The 20,630-nt window shown below is 46.3% G+C and overlaps 1 protein-coding gene and 1 non-coding gene across 2 annotated transcripts in view; one reads left to right on the plus strand and one right to left on the minus strand.

Moving 5' to 3' along the window:
- GABBR2 (gamma-aminobutyric acid type B receptor subunit 2) overlaps positions 1 to 20,630 on the plus strand; it is a 383,643-nt gene that overhangs the window by 200,402 nt on the left and 162,611 nt on the right. The window contains exons 5-6 of the mRNA XM_066367578.1: positions 5,210 to 5,275; positions 11,216 to 11,416. Coding sequence (XP_066223675.1) covers positions 5,210 to 5,275; positions 11,216 to 11,416 — 267 coding nt within the window. The remainder of the gene's footprint in view (positions 1 to 5,209; positions 5,276 to 11,215; positions 11,417 to 20,630) is intronic.
- TRNAT-AGU (transfer RNA threonine (anticodon AGU)) lies at positions 13,276 to 13,351 on the minus strand. The gene has a single exon. It is a non-coding gene; the product is annotated as a tRNA-Thr (tRNA).

Raw genomic sequence — 20,630 nt, forward strand, 5'->3', positions numbered from 1 at the left:
TGTAGTCTGGTTGATATGTGGTGAGGTTAAGCTTCATGCAGGAGTTGAGACTTGAGACTTCCATCCATTAAAGCTGATAGTAGGTTGGTCTTAACATTCTTTAGATGTGAGAAAGACTGCTCACATGCATACGTAGAGCCAAACATTGTCAGTACAGCAATACTCACACGCTGCAGTGTGTGGTATGTGATGGGAAGCACATTCCAAGTTTTGACAATCAGCTGGTCCGCGGGTTGAAGTTTTTTCATTTCTTCCCACTTGTGTGGAGCCAACTCTGCTTGCTGTCGTGCAAGTCTTTCCAAATCTTCATTCAGTGACTTGAACTTATTCACCCACATGTCTGAGGCCTTCAGGTCAGCAGCTTGTACCTCAAAATCTCTGACGGAGACACCGAGGATGTAACTCAGGTGGGCGCTGTCCACTACACACTCGTGTGGATGGGTGATGAACTTAAAAAGACGAGTATGCTCACGAAATTCTCCAAAGCGCGCTTTGAATAACTGCAAGAGATTAGATGTGAAGCCCGGTAGCTGCTGGAGATCAAGATGTTGAGCAGGGTCACTTGCTGTGCATGTATCTTTAAACTCTCACAGTTTTTTAAAGTATAGTAAACAACCTGTTTCAATGTTGGCAATGAAGAGTTCCAGCTTGTTCTCAAATGCAAACACTGCTTGTTGAAGGGATAAGACTGTATTTCCAACACCTTGCATTTTCACATTGAGCTGGTTCAGATGTTCAGTCATGTCCACGAGATAGTAGAACTTCAGGAGCCACTCAGTGTTAGCTAACTCAGGATGCTCGATGTTTTTTATTTCAAGAGAAGTCCAGATTTCGCTCAGACAAGCCGCAAAATGACTAAGCACCTTCCCTCTTGACAACCAACGCACATGGTTGTGCAGAAGCAGACCAGGATAATTATTCCTAACTTCATCCAGCAGTTTTTTAAACTGGTGATCATTTAAAGCTCGGGCAACAGTAAAGTTGACCACCCGAATGACCAGCGACATCACCTCACCAAGCTGCTTGCCACACATCTGAGCACAAAGCACCTCCTGATGTAGGATGCAGTGAAAACTTAGGATGGGTCTCTTTACATGTTCACGAAGAGGCGCTACGAATCCTCTGTTTTTCCCCACCACGCACGGAGCACCATCAGTACACATCAAAATAAGTTTATCCATCGGTAGATTTTTTTTTTTAGTGAACTCAGTGAAAGACTTGAATAAATCCTCCCCTCTTGTTGTCTCTTTCATAGGCAAAACAGCAAGACTTTCCTCATGTAGTGTGTCACTGACAGCATACCTTGCAATCATGCTGAACTGGGATAAATGGCTTACGTCTGTTGACTCATCCAAAGCGAGAGAAAAGAATGGTGCTGCGTTTATGTCCTTCACTTGTGTTGCCTCAATTTGATTTGTCATCATGATGGTATGATTGTGAACAGTTCTTGCCGACAGAAGCATGTCTTTTATTCATTTGATTATCTTGTCTTTATCCGAAAAGTCGTCAAAAAGTTCATTGGCAACATCAAGCATGAATGTTTTGGCATACTCCCCATCTGTCAATGGCTTTCCGTTTCTCACAATCACTAAAGCACCAGCAAAGCTAGCTGAATTCCAGTCACCTTGTTGGGTCCAAACATGGAGTTGCTGCTGACTAGCTTGCTCTCTGCACAGTAGCTCTTGACATGCTTTCTTCCTGCTGTCCCCCATTGGATATTTCGATGCAAATGTAGTATGGCATGTGTCAAAGTGCTGCTTTATATTTGACCGTTTAATCGATGCAGTTTTATCATTGCATATTAGACACACTGCAGAACCTGCTCTCTCCACAAAGGCGAATTCCTCTCTCCATTCCTGCTGGAAAGTACGATACTCCTCATCTTTTTTTCTTTTAGCCATCTTCTTCTTCAAAAGGGTTTCTGCAATTAGCTAGCTGACTACTTGATTAAAAGGAGGAAAGTTTACTTCCTGACCTCACAATGACCCGTGTACATTACGTATTATTCAATAAAAATTTGGTGTTGTCCCAGAGGATAGCTGTGATTGGCTCCAGCCACCCGCAACCATGAACATGAGTGGTGAGAAATGAATGGATCGTAATACATGAGAATGTTTTATATTTTTAACGTTACTATTTTTTTAATTAAAGATTTGTCTGCAAGCCAGATGCAGCCATCAAAAGAGCCACATCTGGCTCACGAGCCATAGGTTCCTGACCCCTGCCCTAGGCTAATGGGATATTAGTGCAGCGATGATACCAGCTACTGAATAACAGCATAGGTCAGGCTTTGTGCTTGGTGCTTTGCATAGCATTTATTCCCTTTATTGTGCATTCATCACCTGTTTATTGATATATATGCCATGCCTTGTGCTAGGAGTTAGGGACCCAGAGATGAACTAAGTTACCCTAGGTCCAAAGGGGAAGAGAGACAAGTAAGTGGTCCTGTGTCATGATACAGTGCTCTGGACCCACAGAGGAATAAATGGCCACTAAGACTGATGGGACAAAGATGGCCCTCTGAGTAGCAGAGCATGAGCTATGGCATGAAGACTGAATGAGTGGGTTGGGAGGGAGGGACATTCTGGATGGGGGAGCTTGCAGAAAGAAGGAGGATAGAGTGAGAAGAATGAATGAATGAACTCCTAGCAGACCTGCAGGTAGTGCATTCTCACTGCTCTTGTAGGCACAGTGAGAAGTGAGGACTATGCTTGAGAAATGCACAGGAGTCATTTGGTAAGGAATCTAGAATGCTCTGCTGAAGAGCTCAGACAGATGTTACATGATCACATTTGAATCTTGGAATGATCCTTCATTTGCTCTGTGGAGACTTGGGTGGAGGGGGCAGGACCAAAGACAGGGATCCTGGTGGAAGGCTGCTATGGTCCACTGAGGAGGTGATGGTGGTGGCTAAGCCCATGGCAGTGGGGCTGGAGGGACAGGGGGGATTTGGGAGCTGTGAGCAGCCAGAACCAACAGGTCCTGGTCATGGCTTGGAAGAAGGAGAAGAGTGAATCTAAGGTGACCTGGGAGAGTGAGAGGTTGGCGACACCAGTCTCAGAGGTGGATAGTGCAGGAGGAGGAAGGGGCTTGTTGGGAAGGATGATGAGTTCCACGTGGGACACAATGAGCTTGAGGTGCCTGGGAGAACCCAAGGATGCGTCCAGGGGACAGCTGGAGAAGAGTCTGGGCTGGGGAGAGAGGTTTTGGAGTCCAGAGGGGATCTGCGGCTGGGTCAGGAGTGAGATTGCCCAGGGAGAGTGATGAAGGCAGAACTGAGTGGAACTCCAGCATTTAGGGAGAGACAGAAAGGTGAGCAGGAGTGACCAGGAGGTAGGAGGGAATCAGGAGAGAGCGTCGTAGAAGCCAACAGGCGGGCTGGTAGCATGAATCCTACAGCCAGCTGCAAGGCGGGTAGCATTATATTTCTTTCAGAAATGAGGGAATTAAGGCTTCAGGAGAGTAAGACCCAGGGTCTTGGGGCTGGTCATTGAGGGAGCCGGGATTTGAACCAAGGTCTCTCTAACTGCAAAATCCAATAAGCTGTTTCTACTATATCATGTTGAGCAACACAGGACTTGGCATAAAGTAGATAGATGTTCCATAAATGCTTGTTGGATGGATGGGTGGATGGATGGATGGATGGATGGATGGATGGATACTGTTAGAAAAATATGCTAAAAGATTTCAACAAACAAGCAGATAGAGCCTAGAATGTGCCCGGGAGCGCGCCTGCAGAACGGAAGCAGCTCAGAACTTTCACAGCATTGCAGACGCTGTGATGACCAAGGCTCGCCTTCCTTCCACTGCTCTGTTAATGATCTTTTAAAGTCCTTTCAGAGCAAGTTATTTTTTTCTTCTTTTCATTTGTGCCTGCAAACGGAGGATGATTTTAGAATCCACGTCTTTTTTACTTTGCTAAAAAGTACATGATAAGTAAAATGGCTTCCCAGTCAGCACTTTCCAATTTTGAAAGATGCTAAAAACTGATATTTAAAAGCGTGTTTCTCTTCTTTAGGCATCAAAGGGCCTTGAGGCCTGTTGGAGAGGACAGGGTGAAGGGTGGGGAGCTAGCACTACCCGTGAGGCTGAGCCCCCCTGCAGAGGGCAGGAAGTGACGGGGGTGGGGTGGCCAAGGAGGCCAGGACCCAGCTGGTCCCCCGGTGGCTGCCCAGTATCCTCCCTCAGCCAGGTCTCTATGGGGTAGGGCCCCGCCCGGATGCTCACCGCCTAGACAGCTACCAAGGGCCACTAACCCTGACCTGGGAGGAAGCCTCAGACAGACATGGAGTAAATGTTTGTTGAACTAATAAATGAGTCACAGGAGCTGTTGTACAACTTACACCTATTAACCACGTTGAGATAGTAAGGTAATGAATAACCATTTATAAAGCTTTCACATATATTTCCCTTTGAAATAAAGATGGGTCGGGGGGAAGGTAATAAAATACTATTACTGCAGTACTGACTAGACATTTACTATAAGCCAGGAACCGTGTTAAGCACTTTGTGAGGATCATCTCATCTAGTGCCCCCAGCAACTCTGTGAGGTAGGCACCATCATCATCCCCAGTTTGCAGATCGGGAGACTGAGGCTACAGTGGAAAAAAGGAGCCGCCTGAGGCCACCCTTGGTGCTTGTGAATAGAGCTGATATTTGAACAAAGCTCAGAGAGCTCAAAGAGACTAAAATTTAATTGGGGAGCTTATGGATTCCAGGACAGTAGAAAAATCTAGAATAAGGGGGGGTGGCTAAGGGTCAGATGGGTTTTATGTCTCGTTTCCGCAGACACCACCCTGGGGATCTAGGAAGCTCCCTCTGTCCTCTCGCCTCAGTTTCCCTGTGTGTGGAGTGAGGAACAAGGTTAGACACGGTCTCTGCACCCTGCAGAGTTTAGAAGAGAGCAGGGGAGCGGCCACGGCCCCTTAGAGCTGCCAGTTTGAGCCTCCACCCTGTGCAGACATCCCACGCTCTCCCCTGAGAGCAGGGAGGGCTGACAGCAGGAGCCACGGGGAAGCTGGCCCCAGAGAGGGCCAGAGAGTCCGGGCAGGGAGGGCAGGCAGGCCGGGCGGGGGCCGAGGCGTTGTCCCGCCCTGCTCGGGAAGAGCTCTTGGCTGGGAGCCTGGTGTGCATGCCCCTGCCCCAGGCCTCGAGCCTCCAGGGTATGCCATCACCTGCTCACTGTACATGCATGTCCTTCTGTCCACAGGGCAATGACGTGAGGATCATCCTTGGCCAGTTTGATCAGCATATGGCAGCAAAAGTGTTCTGCTGCGTAAGTAAAACTTTGATCATATCGTGTCTTTGGGGAAGTTTGTGAAGCTTTTTCCTGGGCTCATTCTCACCGCCTGCTCAGTGAGTGAGGTCCTGGGACTGTAGTCTGGAAGCAAAGGTGATAATATTATTCTCACTGCCCTTTTTCTTTTCAAGGGGCTAAAACCCTGGAAACCCAGGGCTCAGAACCGTGCAGTCACGGGAGGAACCAGGGACCTCGATTTACCCAGTCCGCTGCCTGCCCTGTTGTCTAAGCCCTGTCTGCTAATTCTAAGTCCTCTCTCCTCATGCATGCCGAATGGAGGCCTACATGCCCTGCACAGAGGGAGACTCCAGATGCGGGCCAGACAGGGGCACCTCAGACTCTTCCCTGCCCTGTCAGCAGCTCTCAGGGCCTCAGCTTTAGAACGACCTGTCAAATCTACCCCTGAATCCTTTACCATTGTCTGGTGTGTGACAGATGACAAAATACGTTATACCTTAACTCATTTAATCTTTCTGATAACCGTGTGAAGCAACTAGCATTGTCTCATTTTACAGATGAGGAAATAGAGGCCTGGAGAGTTGAAGGGACAGTTCATATTAGAGCCAGGTTTCCCTCCCGTTCACCTGATTCCTGGTCTAATTCTCTCTCTTCCGTACAATGCTCTAACCTAAGCAGATGGAGGAATTCTAACACAGGAGCTGAGTCCTTCCATTACGAAGCCCTGGCTCCCCCTCATCTGCCCTGGGTCAGGAGAAAGGTCAGGAGTATGGGGATCCAGTTCTGTGAGTTGTTATCTTTCAATAAGCTCTTCCTCTTAGACTGGGGTTATTTTGAGTGGAGTCTCCAGTGATGGGCCACCGGCCTCTGTTCTCTTTGAACTTTGGTCAGTAACTTGAATGAAATGACAGAAAGCAGGCTTGTAGGCATTTTAGAAGATGTGATATATGTTGGATGACAGAGTTGGGGTGCCAAGAACCTTAACAGACTGGAACATTTGATTAAATCCAAGGAGATTAAATTTAATAGTCCTAACAGAAGGCTGTATTAGAACAAATCAAGGCGCCTAAGTCGAAGATGGGAGAGGCATGGCTGAGGAATAAGTGCTGTGCTGAGAGCCAGAGAGACGTTGGGGTATTGGTTGACTTCAAAGTTACAGTGAGTCGGCAGTGTGAGCGCAGCTGCCCAAGGGCCCCGGTGACTTCAGGCTGCATGTCCACACCCAGGGTGACTGGTCCCCCTGCTCTGTGCTGGAGAGGCTCTGCCCAGGACGTCCAGCGCAGCTCCCGTGCCCGTTGCAGAAGGGAGGCAGGAACTGAAAGGAGACCAGGCGAGGGGAGAGCAATGGCTGGCACCCATGGCGGCCGTAGCTGCGCAGGGTTATTTCATCCTGCGGCCCAGGAGCCAAGTGAGAACTGCCTGAGCCTCCCTCCGTTTCCCAGGGAGGAGGGAGGAGCCACGAGGCTGACCTTCCAGGAGACCCTGAGAGGTGAGAACTCAGGAGTCCGTCTGTTTGGGCTTGAACCCTTGCCCAGCTGCTTAGTTATGTCATTTGGACTTGCTGACACTTTCTGAGCCTTGGCTTTCTCATCTGTAAAGTAGGGATGATAATAATAACACCTGTCTCCTAGGATTGTTGTGAAGATTAAATGAGCGAAAACACTTTGCATAGCACCTGATGTATATTGGGAGCCCTCAGTACATGTCAGGTATCTTTTTTTGTCTGTCATGAAAGGTCTCCGGTGTCTAAAGGACCACCAGTATGCGGGCAAGTTTACTAACTGAGGGACTTTTCAAGGTTGTATTAAGCATCCGATGTATCAGTTAAGGATAACAAGTGGTCATTTCATATGAAAATCTTACTAAGGAGTGAACATGAGAAAAATTTTAAAAGCAGAGAAAATTGATTTAATACATTTTATTTCATAACTCATATAACCTTACACATTGCCATGTAGAAGTCCAGAAATGACCCATTTTGAAAAGGAAAATAATACTCCAAATTGGAGGACATGACCTCTTTTAGAGAAAAGGCTGGGTTTCCCCCTCCCTTCCCCACATCCCCAGGCCTTGCAAGCAGCTGGCACATGGTGGGTAATAACTCCAAGAAATATAAATTAATAAATACGATCCATAAAGCACACTGGCCGCTGGCCGCCTCCTGTTTGCAAGAAATGCAGACAAACCTGGTGTTCTGGTTTGAGCCAAAGACCAGCTGAGGCGTGGCTGTGATTTCTGCCTGTGCCATGCACTGGGATTATCTTCTAAGTGCCATTTCCAGCCGTGGCTTCTGCTCCGGAACAGATGGTGGGGCTGTCTTCCTCTTGACCCAAATCTCCAAGCTGCCTGCCCTCCACGTCGCAGGGGGCGCCCTCCTGTCGTCTCACCCTACTTGGTGATGGGCCTTCCCTTAGCGTCTTTGCTGGCCGCTCTGTTCACGCAGGGGTTTCTCAAGGTCTGGGTTGGGTGTTCCTTCCACGTGTCAAACCCTCAGATGGATCCGCCCTCCAGGACGTTCAGTCTTACCTGGTTAGGATGGAGTCCTTCTGGCAGGTCTGGAAGGCCCTGAGGAGAGTCTATCAGTGTTTTCACAGTGGATCAAGACTTAGGCGTGAGATGAGGAGGTTACTGCTCAGAGCAGGGACCCAGGGAGGGAGCCTTCCTGCCCATGTTGGGATCGGAGCGCAAGCCGGATGGAAACAGGTGTCCCTAATATCTAAATGCCGCAGTGCAAACTTTGCAGCATGTTGCTGTGTTCTTGAGCTTGAAACTGCCACCCAGGGGGAGACAGGCTCCTGCAAATGCAAGGCCTATTTATAGCCCTGTGGCAAAATGTTCATTTTGGCTCCAGCACAGCATGTTGCCTTTGTCTTCTTCTCCTCCCTCCTTGGTGGTCTGGTCTGAATTCTCCAGCACAATGAGCTGGGTCCTGGTTTTAGCTCTGCCAGTTGTGTGGCTTCAGGGAGGTCACTTTGCAGCTCCGGTCCCTGGCTGCCTCACCTCTAAGATGGAAGCAATGATCCCTGTTCCATCGGCCTCGTGGAGCTGTCGAGAGGCTTAACTAAAGCCACCAAAGGGAGACCTTTGTCCCAGCTGTTGACTGCTTTACTGATGTGAGGATTTCTCACTATATTTTAATGAACTATAGTATTAAAGGGAATGTCCTTCTTGCATGGGGGGTGGGGGGGCAAAAGGAAAGTTAATAAAAGAGGAAATGGGACTTTAAAAAATTTTCTTGTCATGGTTCCCTATTAGTCTACAGCCAATAGGAAAGGAAGCAGTTCATGGGACTAAGGAAGCTGAGCTGAGGACCGCCCGTTGCCACGTGGCAGGGCCCATATGGTAGCCACAGGCCCCGAGACTACATTCCTACCAGAGGCAGAGAAAATGAAAACCAAGGTGACCAAGTAAACTGGAAATGCATTCATCCAGTCAGCCCACACCATTTATCAGGTGCCCTCTGTATGCCAGGCTCTGTGCTAAGTACTAAGGACCCTGGGAAGAGCGATCCCACCCTCCAGGATCTCTCCATCTGGCCAAGGAGACAGCTAAGCACACCAGCAGCTACTTAGAGCTCGTGTGTCCAACCACCTCCGCCCCTTTGAATGTGGGAGCATCGGAATGGGGGCCCAGAGGCTTCTCCGCAGTTGCTGTAGACAGTGGGTGATATATTCAAGTCCAGTCTACCTCCCTTCCAGACCCTCACTCAAAACCTGGTTACTTTGGCTCTATACCTGTTTATCAGTCCCTGCTCCCCAAGCCCATAGCAGTCTACAAGCAGCCCGTTCAGAGCGAGGAGAGGGATGTGATGACAGGGAAAATGACTGCCTAGACCTGACAGCTAAAAAGGAGACAGAGCCATTCCAAGTGGATCCCACACTCCACAGAGAGCAGTGTCAGGCCCTCTGGTGTTCGGACCAGTCTTTGTTACCCCCGAAAGCGTCCCTGTGCGTGGCCCATCATAATGACCGATGTTCAGTGTGAGACGGGGAGTTACCAAAAGGAGAAGGGAACAAGGAGCAGCTGACACGTTCCCGAGTGTCGTGCTGGACAGGCAAGGCACACATATTATCACGGGCGAGTCTTCTGTCATCCCGCTCTGTGGGCTTCGCTTTCCGCAGGCTGTGGATGAGAGCTGGGAGGCCAAGGTCTAGAGTGCTGACTGCCCGGCTGGTCTGGGGCAGAGAATCCAGGCCGCTTGACTGTGTGACCTTTTTCCTTCTTCTTTTTTTTTCCAGAAGGGGGGGCGGAGAGAGAGAGACAGACAGAGAAAGAGAGAGAGAGAGAAGGGGGAGGAGCAGGAAGCATCAACTCCCATATGTGCCTTGACCAGGCAAGCCAGGGTTTTGAACCGGCAACCTCAGTGTTTCCAGGTTGACGCTTTATCCGCTGCGCCACCACAGGTCAGGCCAGGAGACAATTTTTATCTTCATAAAGATTGACTAGTGTTCTAAACAAAATGTATTGTCACTCAAATGGACTAAGCTTTTGTTTTCTGGAAAATTCACTCAAAGGAACAACTCCTTACGCAGGTCAAAGAGCTGTCCCAGCAGATCCGTGCGAGGCTCCTGGCTTCCTGCTCAGTACTGCCTCTACAGTGGGACATGATCTCTGTCCTCACAGAGTAAGGCAAGCCTGCCTTTGTGTCTGGCTGGAAGGCCTTGCGTCCTCACTCTGTGCCTATTGACTCTTATTTCATGCACATTCCTAATAAGCGGAGCTTTCTTCTTGCCTCAACTTGTTAAGAATGAGAAGGTCTAAAAAGTATTGTTTTGTTTTATTTTGCTAAGAATAGAGGTGAATTTTTTTTTTAAAAGGACTTTGAATCTACTTAGAAACTTCATTCTGGACCCAGTTTTGGTGAAACATAACATTGCTACATAGTGAGGTGTTCTGGGTGCACCTAAGCTATCAAAAAGCATGCTTCTCCTGATATAAATTAATCAAAATAATAACTAAAGCCAAAGAGAGGTCCAGCAGAACAGTCTGATGATGTTGTTGCGTTTTTTTTTAATGGGAGGAAGGCAGTGTGGTTTTGCAGCATGAGAGTCAGCAGATCTAAGTTCCGGAATGACTCCCTGGCTCTGTGACCTTGGAGAAGTGACTTTCTGTCTCTGGTTTTTAGTTTCTCCACTTCTAAAATGAGGATGATAAATTCTGCCCTAACCACCACCTCAAAGGATGCACATGAATGACAAATAAGATGTATGTAAAGCACACAGATGTACGGGACTTTTTTTTAAAGGATTGGATTTATGCACACTATGCTTTGGGTAAAGATTCAGAGAGAGACAACGCTCAGTTTGCCAAGAGGCATCTTATATAAACTGCACACTCAGATTAAATTTTCTTGGCCCCTTGCAAAATTGCTCCCCCTGGGTTGTGTTTTAAAGTAAAGAACTGTACAAAAATAGCCTTATGAGATCTGTTTGTTATAGGAGTGCTGTTGAGAGCATGCTGGCTAATATGAGGCATTTTATTTTTTAGGGTTAAAGCCTAGAAAACATTTTGTTTCCCTGAAGAACTGGTTTGTTTTCTCCTTATTGCTAATGAGAACCAGGCAAATAATTTTGTTGCCCTTTTCTCTTGGGCTGCCAGGAAGTCCCTGGTAAAATATGCAACTTATGTGTAGTGTTGGAAACTTTGGCCGACTCGTCTGTGTTCTGTTCCCTTTACCTCCTGTGAACATTATAATTCATATTTTGTCAGGTCCTCATGTTTTACTTTCTTTTCAGTGTGTATTGTTCTGTTATGCATGTTATCCACAAACTACCTTGGATCCCATGAGAGATAACGAGGAGACAAAGCAAGTAATAAAAAAATGTATAATAAATCTTGTGGTAAGAGGAAGCCTGAGTCTCCCCACCCCCCAACATACACACACCTCTCTCACAGGACACAAAGCCTGGAGCAAATGTTTCATTCCTGGTGCCTTCATGGTCAACCCATCTGTTGTAGGCATTCGATGAGAGCATGTATGGTAGCAAATACCAGTGGATCATCCCGGGCTGGTACGAACCTTCCTGGTGGGAGCAGGTGACTAAAGAAGCCAACTCCTCCCGTTGTACCCAGAAGAAGCTGCTTGCTGCCATGGAGGGCTACATCGGTGTGGACTTCGAGCCCCTGAGCTCCAAGCAGATCAAGACCATCTCAGGAAAGGTCAGTGCCTTGGTCTGTCCAACTCAGCCCCCAAATCCATCTCCTTTGATCATCTTATTTGATTAAGTTGGCAAGAAGTACCCTTTGCTGTGTGTCCTCGAGAAAATCACTTGACCGCTCTGAGCCTTATTTATCTATTAAATGGGAATAGCCAACCATCCACTGAATGCCCCTCTAGGAAAACTGTGGGCATCAAATGAGGTAAGGGTGTTTTGTAAGCTCATAACACAGGGTTCATGTAAGGGGTGGAGTTGTGACTTTTACAATACCAACTACAAGTGTTACCTCTCAGACTGTGCTGTGGTTTTATCCTGTGCCCCTCAGACCTAGAATATTGTTTCTCAGTCACACCGATGCTCCCATCAACCTGGAGAGGAAAGACCCTCAAATAGACTTGGGAAAACATGCTGTAGACCAGCCAAATGGGTTTGAACCCCAATTTTGCCACTTATCAACTATGACCTTGAGCTTGAGTTCTCTCTAAGCCACTATTTCCTCTTCTGTATAATAATGGTAAAAATACCCTCCACTGAGGTTAAAAGGAGGACTGATAGCAGACTGTGCAAGGTGGCTTACATGGAGTCTGGTGCCTTGTACTGTCACCACGGGGAGGAAGACCTAGGTAGGTGCTTAAGTCCTTGGGGCCTCTGTATTTCTCACCACGGCTTATGAACCCTGCCCTGCTTATCCAGTAAGGCTGTATGGCGGTGTAAAAGTATTTCAAAAGTACATACACCATTCTCTACCAGTGTGAGTGTTCTCAGGAATCAGGCAATGACAGCCCTGGTGAAGATGGTAACGTTCATCTCTGTTTTAACTACCAGCCAGAATTTGGCACAGCAGTCCATCATTCTTCCCTGCCTTCTCAGAGCTCAATTCTTTACTTAACCCAGTTTCATTTAAAGAATAAACTTCATGTAAAGCAAAATATATGTGTCTTATTTTTGTCCATTATTTAATCACAGTTGGAGCCAACTCTACAAGAACAGTTTATTGATTTGTCAAAAAAGTGGCAAATCATTAGGACACATTTTGTAAACAACTCCTAGATCATGCTGGCACCTGAGGGATCCTAGAAAAACACTCTGGTTAGAAAAGGTTGAAAGAAATATTTTTATACCAAAATCAATGAGTATATAAAAAGGTTTTAAGATGCTGAATAATGAATAGAAACAACTTATTATATTTCAGCAAGTGTTATTATTAAAAGTGTCAAAGTGTGTACAGTTTATTACGAGAAACTTGGTCCAGGGATACCCTATACGGTAATCTAAAAATAGTGTCAAATTTGAGGAAAATACAAAAACTAAGGGAAAAATTCTATGCAAGCAGACAGTAAATAATTTAACTGAGAGGCTTACAGAAGACCAAAGATGTAAATGATTGCACATGAGATCTGTGAAGTTAAGTGGGGTGAGGGCCTTGACACGCGTGAGAAGGGCCTCAATGATCGCCGTGCGGATGTGCCCTGGGCAGGTGAGCACAGGTATGAGGTATGCACAGGAATGCACTTTGGGAAGATCATTTTCTTTTTTTTTTTTTTTTCCTTTCATTTTTCTGAAGCTGGAAACAGGGAGAGACAGCAGTCAGACAGACTCCCGCATGCGCCCGACCGGGATCCACCCGGCACGCCCACCAGGGGCGATGCTCTGCCCACCAGGGGGCGATGCTCTGCCCCTCCGGGGCGTCGCCATGTTGCGACCAGAGCCACTCTAGCGCCTGAGGGAGAGGCCACAGAGCCATCCCCAGCGCCCGGGCCATCTTTGCTCCAATGGAGCCTTGGCTGCGGGAGGGGAAGAGAGAGACAGAGAGGAAAGCGCGGCGGAGGGGTGGAGAAGCAAATGGGCGCTTCTCCTGTGTGCCCTGGCCGGGAATCGAACCCGGGTCCTCCGCACACTAGGCCGACGCTCTACCGCTGAGCCAACCGGCCAGGGCCGGGAAGATCATTTTCTGCAGTGTTTCTTGGAGCAAATATTTTGACTTTATAACAAATATATATTTTCTCTTTTGATTTTTGATTATTTTTATTTGGGGCCAGTGAGGAGACTGCCCTTACCCCTGCATTGCTATGACTGGGACACCTTGGGGCTATTCCTGGGCTGTTCATTCTTCTAGCAGTGGGGGCAAGGGCCTCCTGGACCCCCCAGGATGGAGCAGTGCCATGGGAGCAGAGGCAGGTTGCCAGCTTCCAAAATTCCAGGAGAACCAGTCCCTGTGCCCAGAGTCTTTGAGGCAAGAGGCAGCACTTTTTTACATTATCCTGAAGTTGCAAGAAGGTTGAAGTTACACAGGGACATCCTGCAGCCTTTTTGCCTCTTAGAATCAGAGGACGTTAGGGCTCTCCTAGAGATCATGTAGACCAGCCTCCCATCAGACTTTCAGATCTTCCAGTACCAAAGAACTCACTATTTCTCCCTGATGTCCCCTACTGGTCCCTCTGGGTCCATACAGGTCCTTTGGGTGTGACCACATCCCTGGAAGCATCCCTTGTCCAAACTAAACAGCCTGTCCCTCCAGTTGTAACTCACAAGTTTCATGGCTGGGACTAAAGGCAAAATCTAAGGGAGTGGTAAAACTTTGGTAATCAAGGTAAAAAATATTTTGGCCCTGGCCAGGGAGCTCAGTTCCTTAGAGCATCATCCCAGAATGTCAAGGTTTGGGTTTGATCTCCTGTCAGGGCACACACAGGAATCAACCAATTAATGCATAAATAAGTAGAACAACAAATCAATCACTCTCTCTCCTCCCTCCTTCTCTCTCTTTCTCTTTCTCCCCCCTCCCTTTTCCCTCTCTCTCTCTCTCTCTCTCTCTCTAAAATCCATAGACAAAAAGTTTTTTAAAAGATATTTTAGCCAAACCTGTGGTGGCACAGTGGATAAAATGTCGACCTGGAACACTGAGGTCACCAATTTGAAACCCTGGGCTTGGCCTGGTCAAGGCACATATGGGAGTTGATGCTTCCTGCTCCTCTTTCCCCTTGTTCTCTCTCTCCTCTCTCTAAAAATGAATAAATAAAATCTCTTAAAAATATTTTAATGCAATTTTTTAAAATTTAAAAGTAATGTAAAAATACAGGATGAAACACAGTATCAAAATTTTAGATAAAGACAAGATCTAAGGACCTGGATTACAATGAGCTAAGTGATTTGAGTCACACGATTGCAGGATTGGATCTTGTCTTTATTTAAAATTTTGATATTTTGTTCATCGTTGGCTTTTTTGCATTACTTTGATTTACTAAAATATTATTTATCTTGATTGCTGAGGGTTTGGGCTCCCTCTTGAATTCTGCACGGGAAGGGAGCACCTCACTTGCTTCCCCCTGATCATGGCCTTGAACAAGCTGTATCCGTCCTGCCCCTTCCTGGGCTCGGCCATCCTTCATACTGGCTCTTGTTGAACGCTCTCTCTCCAGGTGTAGGGCCCAGAGTTAATAATGCATTTCTATTTGTGGTCTGACCACAAGCCAACTTCCCCAACCAGCCTTCAGAAGTCTATGGTCAAAGGAAGTTCTAGAGAGTTGAGAATTGTTTCTTGGATTTGAATTTGTGTTTTATATGACTGCTGGAGATGCTGGTCAGCAAGGCACAGGCTGCTGGCTCGATGCCTGTGTTTTGGGTCCATCAGTGTCCATGAAGACAAGCACGTGTGTAGAGCCATCCCCTGTCAATGGGATATTGCCCTCCTCGCTATTTACATATCGAGAAGCTAAGGGACACCCCAAGATCACCACTGTGGGTTGAATAATGACCCCTAAAAAGATATATCTACATTTCAACCCTTGGAACCTGTGAATATAACCTTATTTGGAAAAAAAGGTTTTCAAACATTTAATTAATTTAAGGATCTTGAGATGAGATTATTTGTGATTATCTGGATAGGCTCTAAATCCAATAACAAGTGTCCTTGTATGAGAAAGGCAGGGGGACTTTTGCCACATGGAGAAGGTCATGTGAAGACAGAGGCAGAGACTGAAGTGATGCATCTGCAAGGCAAAGAGCCCCAGAGATTGCTGGCGGGCACCTGCGCTAGGAGAGGCGTGGGCCAGGGTCTCCCTTGGAGCCGCCGGGGGGAGCCAGCCCGCCAACACTGTAGCTTCAGACTTCTGGTCCCCAGAACTATGAGAGAATATTGTCTGTTGTTTTAAGACCCCCAGTTTGTGGACATGTGTTATTGGCAGCCCCAGGAAATGGATACAGTCTTCCAGAAGACCAGGGAGAGATCCAGCACTTGAGACCAAGGCTGCCAGTTTCCCATACCATGCACCTTCCTATTCGCCATGCTATCTCTCTAGACTTGTGAAACAGAGTGCACCTCAATAAGCCTGTTCAGTGACATCTCAGCAGGCCTCCTTTAGTAAGTGGCATAGTATGAGCATACGAGTCCGGTAATCAGGAGATCTGGCACAAATCCTAGCATTCCCACCAATTAATCCATCCCCTCAGCTAGCCACTCTCTCCCTGGGTCTCAGTATCTTTCATGGAAAATGAGAGGTTTGGACCACACGACTCCTAGTGTCCTTTCCAAGCCAAGTTCTCTTACTATGTAAATGTGGTATTGGGTTATTGCAGCAAACCATGTGCCGCAATTATGTTAAACCCCGGAATCCCCCGGATAAAAGTGACTCCTGAGAGAGAAAGTCACAGAATCAGGTGAAACCGTTTTTCCTCTCGGAATGCATTCTCCCAGGTCCCCTCTTCCATATGCCTGTTTCCAGCGTCAAGCTGTCCCCAGCTGTCTCATTGGCACCCAGGAGATTTCTGGTAGGAGGAATAACAAGGTCATGATCTGCCTCCAGAGCACGGTCATCAGTCCCTTTCTGTTGGAATGCCCAGAGACGGAGCAGTGCAGACCCGGCTGCCCGCGCACATTCAGAGCTCAGTCTTCTGGAACCTCGTGAGGACGACCTCTGGGCACCTGCCTTGGCTCTGATGTCTGTCTTTTTCTCCTCGTTGAGGTTCCTCATCATCACTGTGCTCTCTCAAAGTGACTCTGTTGACATGGATGATTGCCAGGGTCAGCTTTCACTTTTCAAAGTCCCGTTGGGTTGGTTTCCATGGTTTGCATTTGCAGTTCTGGCCAGGTTGCTGTGGTGATGGCTCAGCCTTGCCGGTGAGGACGTCCTCCTGTGATGGTTCCCCTGCTGAGACACAGAGCTGGGCCAGGCAGCAGATGGTGATGTTCACAGAACCCTGGAATCAGTCGGGACCTCAGAGGTGGCCCCAACACTCTATCAAAGGGGCAGGCTCATCCTCTGGAAGAGTTTTGTAATGTTTTCTGGCCAGAAGCTTCTGCAACCACCCACAACTGTTTATTCAACAGAACTGGAAGAAACACAACTTTAGCAAGTGCTCAACTTAGAGCCAGTGACCCACGAAACTGCACCCATCCCATTGTCACTGCTGTGGGAGCTCTGTGACAAAGAACATGGAGCTTTCGAGGATGAGATAATACAGAAGAAAGTATCTTGCAAAGTGCCAGACACAAAATAGGTGCTCAACAAATAGTAGCTCTCTTCCTTCTTTGGCACAGGAGCCTCGGGGGTCGGACAGAGGAGTAGTGAGATAGATGATGACTCCATAACGCAACGTTACGTGAGGTGAGGGACGGCCACGGGAATTGGGATTTCTTCTGGGTTTTTAAAAAAATAATTGTTCTTATTCAAGTAGAATATCCATGTATGTACCCACCACTCAGGTCAAGAAAAAAAATTATTAGCAATCCAAAAGCCATCCTTATGCCCTGTCCCATTCAGTACCCACAGCCAAAAGCAACTATTCTTCTGACGTCTGTCACTAGACAGTTGCCTGTTTCTGAGCATTAAATAAATGAAACCATACAGCATATACTCTTCGGGCCTTCCCTCTTTCACACGACAGTATGTTAGTGTGGTTAATTTATGTTGTCCCATGTAGACATCTGCTTATTTTCACTCCTGTCTAGTGTTCCACTGTTTGACTACACAATTTATTTAAGGGGACATTTGGTTGTTTCGTTTTTGGATATTATGAATAGTGTTGCTTTGAACATTATTGTATCCCTCTTAGTAAATACTTTGAAATCCTTTTTTTTTATAGTAAGTGTTCTGATCTATCCAGTTACTTTCTCAGTGTCTTCTAATCTAGGGTGGATTAGTCTTGCTGCTATTTATTCTGCCTCACCCTTAAATGGCTCCCATCTTCTGTTTTTCCCCACAGTTTTTTTCAGTCTACTTCTATTTGCCACAAGCCTTGCACCAGGGCATGAGTCGTGCAAAAGCATAAGTGATTGCAGTACTGGAATTTTTCTCTTTACTCACTGTGATTTTGCAGTTTTGATATCCCCCATCTTCAATTAGTGTTGAAGGTATGATCTTGGATAGAAGTTTTGCAGCTATTAAACCATTTAGTATAGTTTGGGAAGTTTGGGGCAGTTCATTAATACACAGCTTGCATTGTCTTCAGCTGCTTGGAAGTCCTCTAAATTAAGTTATTTTTTCAGTGAACAGAAATTATTTATTTTAACGAAGCCTACCCCAAAATCATGAAGGCATTTTTCTCTTGTCTTTTAGAAGTGTTGTTGTTTTACCTTTCACATTTAGATCTATAGTCAATCTGGAGTTCTTTTCTTTTTAGGATTTTATTTAGTCCTTGGCCAACTGGCTCAGTGGACAGAGTGTCAGCCTGGCATATGGATGTCCTGTGTTCAATTCCTGGTCAGAGAAAATAGGAGAAGCAACCATCTGCTTCTCTCCTCCTCCCCTTCTTCTCCCCTTTCTCTCTCTCTTCCCTTTCCTGCAGCCAGTGGCTCAGTTGGTTCAAGCAATGTCCCTGGGCACTGAGGATTGCTTGGTTGGTCCAAGCACATCAGCCTCAGGCACTAAAAGTAGCTCGATACTCAAGCATCAGCCCCAGACAGGGTTGCCAGGTGGATCCTGACTGGGGCACATGCAGGAGTCTGCCTCACTGTCTCTCCTCAAAAAACATAAAAATAAAAATAAAAAAGATTTTATTTATTTTAAAGAGGAGAGGAGAGAGAGAGAGAAAGAGAGAGAGAGAGAGAGAGAGAGAGAAGGGGTGGGTGGTACAGGAAGCATCAACTCATAATAGCTACTTCCTGTATGTCCCTTGACTGGGCAAGCCTGGGGTTTCAAACTGGCAACCTCAGCATTCCTGGTCAATGCTCTATCTACTGCACTACCACAGGCCAGACTGGAGTTGGTTTTGTATATGATGTGAGGTAGGGATCAAGATTCCTTTTCTTCCTTTCTTTTTTATATGGATATCTAAATCATTATCAATTATTGAAAAGTTCATCTTTTCTCACACTGCACGTTCATATTATATTTATCATAAATCAAATGATTGCATATATTTCTTTCTGTTTCTAAACTTTTTTTTCTTTCATTTGTTTGTCTTTTTTCACTGAAACATTTTTCCCTTAATTATTATAGCTTTACAATAAGTCTTCATAATTAGTTATAAACCTTACTCTTCTTTCATAGTTGTTCTTAGCTGTTTTTATCTCTTTACATTTTTGTAAGCAGTTCTGAATCAGGTTATTGATTTACATACACATAGACACAGCCTGCCCTGGTTTCTGTTAGAATTTTATTGACTCTGTAGATCAACTTAGGGAAAATTGACATCTTAATATTATAGAGTCTTCTAATCCATGAATTTTGTATGTTCCTGCATTTACTTAGATCATCTTTAATTTCTCTCAAAACTGTTCTATAATTTTCTGTGTAGAATTTTTTGCACATATTTTGTTCGATTTATTTCTAGGTACTTGATGTTATTTTGGTGATTCTATGTTCAAATGACTGTTGGGTACATACTGGAGGTGAAATTTCTGAGTCATAAGATTTATCTTGCAGTGTTCTCAACTAAAACCCTGGGGTGTTTCCTGGCTCTGGGTTCCAAGTTTTGCTTTCCTGATACTTTGAGACACCAAACACTCCTGCTTATTTGGCCCCTGAGCACCACTTTTGCTTAGTTTCACAGCCTCCAATTTATGCAGCTTAATTATCACCAAATATTTCAAGTGCAGATGGCCGTCTGAACGCCAGCCTCGCTGCTTTGTGTTTCCTTTTTTCTCCGAAACCTTGGCACTACGAGCCTTGCTGCTCTGATATCCCTAAGCTACAGTGTTTCTGTTGTTCCTTCCCCACGGAACTGCCGCTAACTCTGATCCAGTGCTTTCTGTTCCTGCAACTGGCCTTGCAAAGCATCAAATGCTTCTGGAGGAAACAGCGAGGACTGTTGGACTCTTTTCAAAGCGTTTCTCCTCTCTCCAGACTCTTGGCTCCTGGAGTCCTGGAAGTCCTGGTTGTTTTCTGATGCCTTTGTGTATTTCTTTTTATATTTTATTCTGATTTTCTGAACTTTCTTCATAAGAGATTTGGTCTGACTTAACGCTATTTCATCATAGTCGAGGTAGAAGTCTGAACTGAGACTCTTTCACTTAAAAGGAGGAGAAGAGTCCACTGGGGACAGGGTAAGCATGTCACAGTCTTCAGCTCTCCGAGGCTCTGTAAGAGGGAGCAGACGTTTATTATGGCTTCACAGGATGATGTAACACGCTGAGTACAAGTTACAGGGAGATAGACGCCAACTTCGCTTCCGGAAGCAGAGGCCCACAGGCATCGCGCGTTCCTTCCTTCAGGGGAGACCCAGCCTCAGAGCGCACTTCCCGATGCTGGAGGGGTCTCGGAAGGAGCTCAGCAAACACCGGAAGTTGCTATTGAAAAGATCTAATAATCATCTTATAGGAAAGACTTAATCAGTGCTAACTGATTTGTGTATTATTGAAATCTTAGAAGATATTTTAAAAAATATAAATGCCGAAGTTATCTCGCAGACATACTGGAACAAAATGCAAAGCCCTGGTATCTGCATTTCTATCAAGCTCCCAGATCATGCACAGACTGGAGTCTAGGAAGCAGTGGACTAATCGTCCCTAAATGTACCTTCTGAATGAGACTCTGTGAGTCCAACATCGTATAAGGAACTTCAGGGAGGAAGGCTACCATTTGTACAGCTGCGATGGAGATGCGTCCTTCCCCTCCTCTATTCAGCCTGTGAGGCCCCCTCCTCCGAAAGCAAGACTCCACGTGGTTCTGTTGGGAGGATAGACCCGTGAGGTTTAGTCACATTGTGGGGTTAGCAAGCCTGTGTGGGCTAGCCTGGGAACCCAACCACTATTTATAACATAGTTTCTGTGGGAAAGTGTG

This window comes from Saccopteryx leptura, chromosome 2 (genome assembly GCF_036850995.1).
Source record: "Saccopteryx leptura isolate mSacLep1 chromosome 2, mSacLep1_pri_phased_curated, whole genome shotgun sequence".
Classification (NCBI taxonomy): Eukaryota; Metazoa; Chordata; class Mammalia; order Chiroptera; family Emballonuridae; genus Saccopteryx; species Saccopteryx leptura.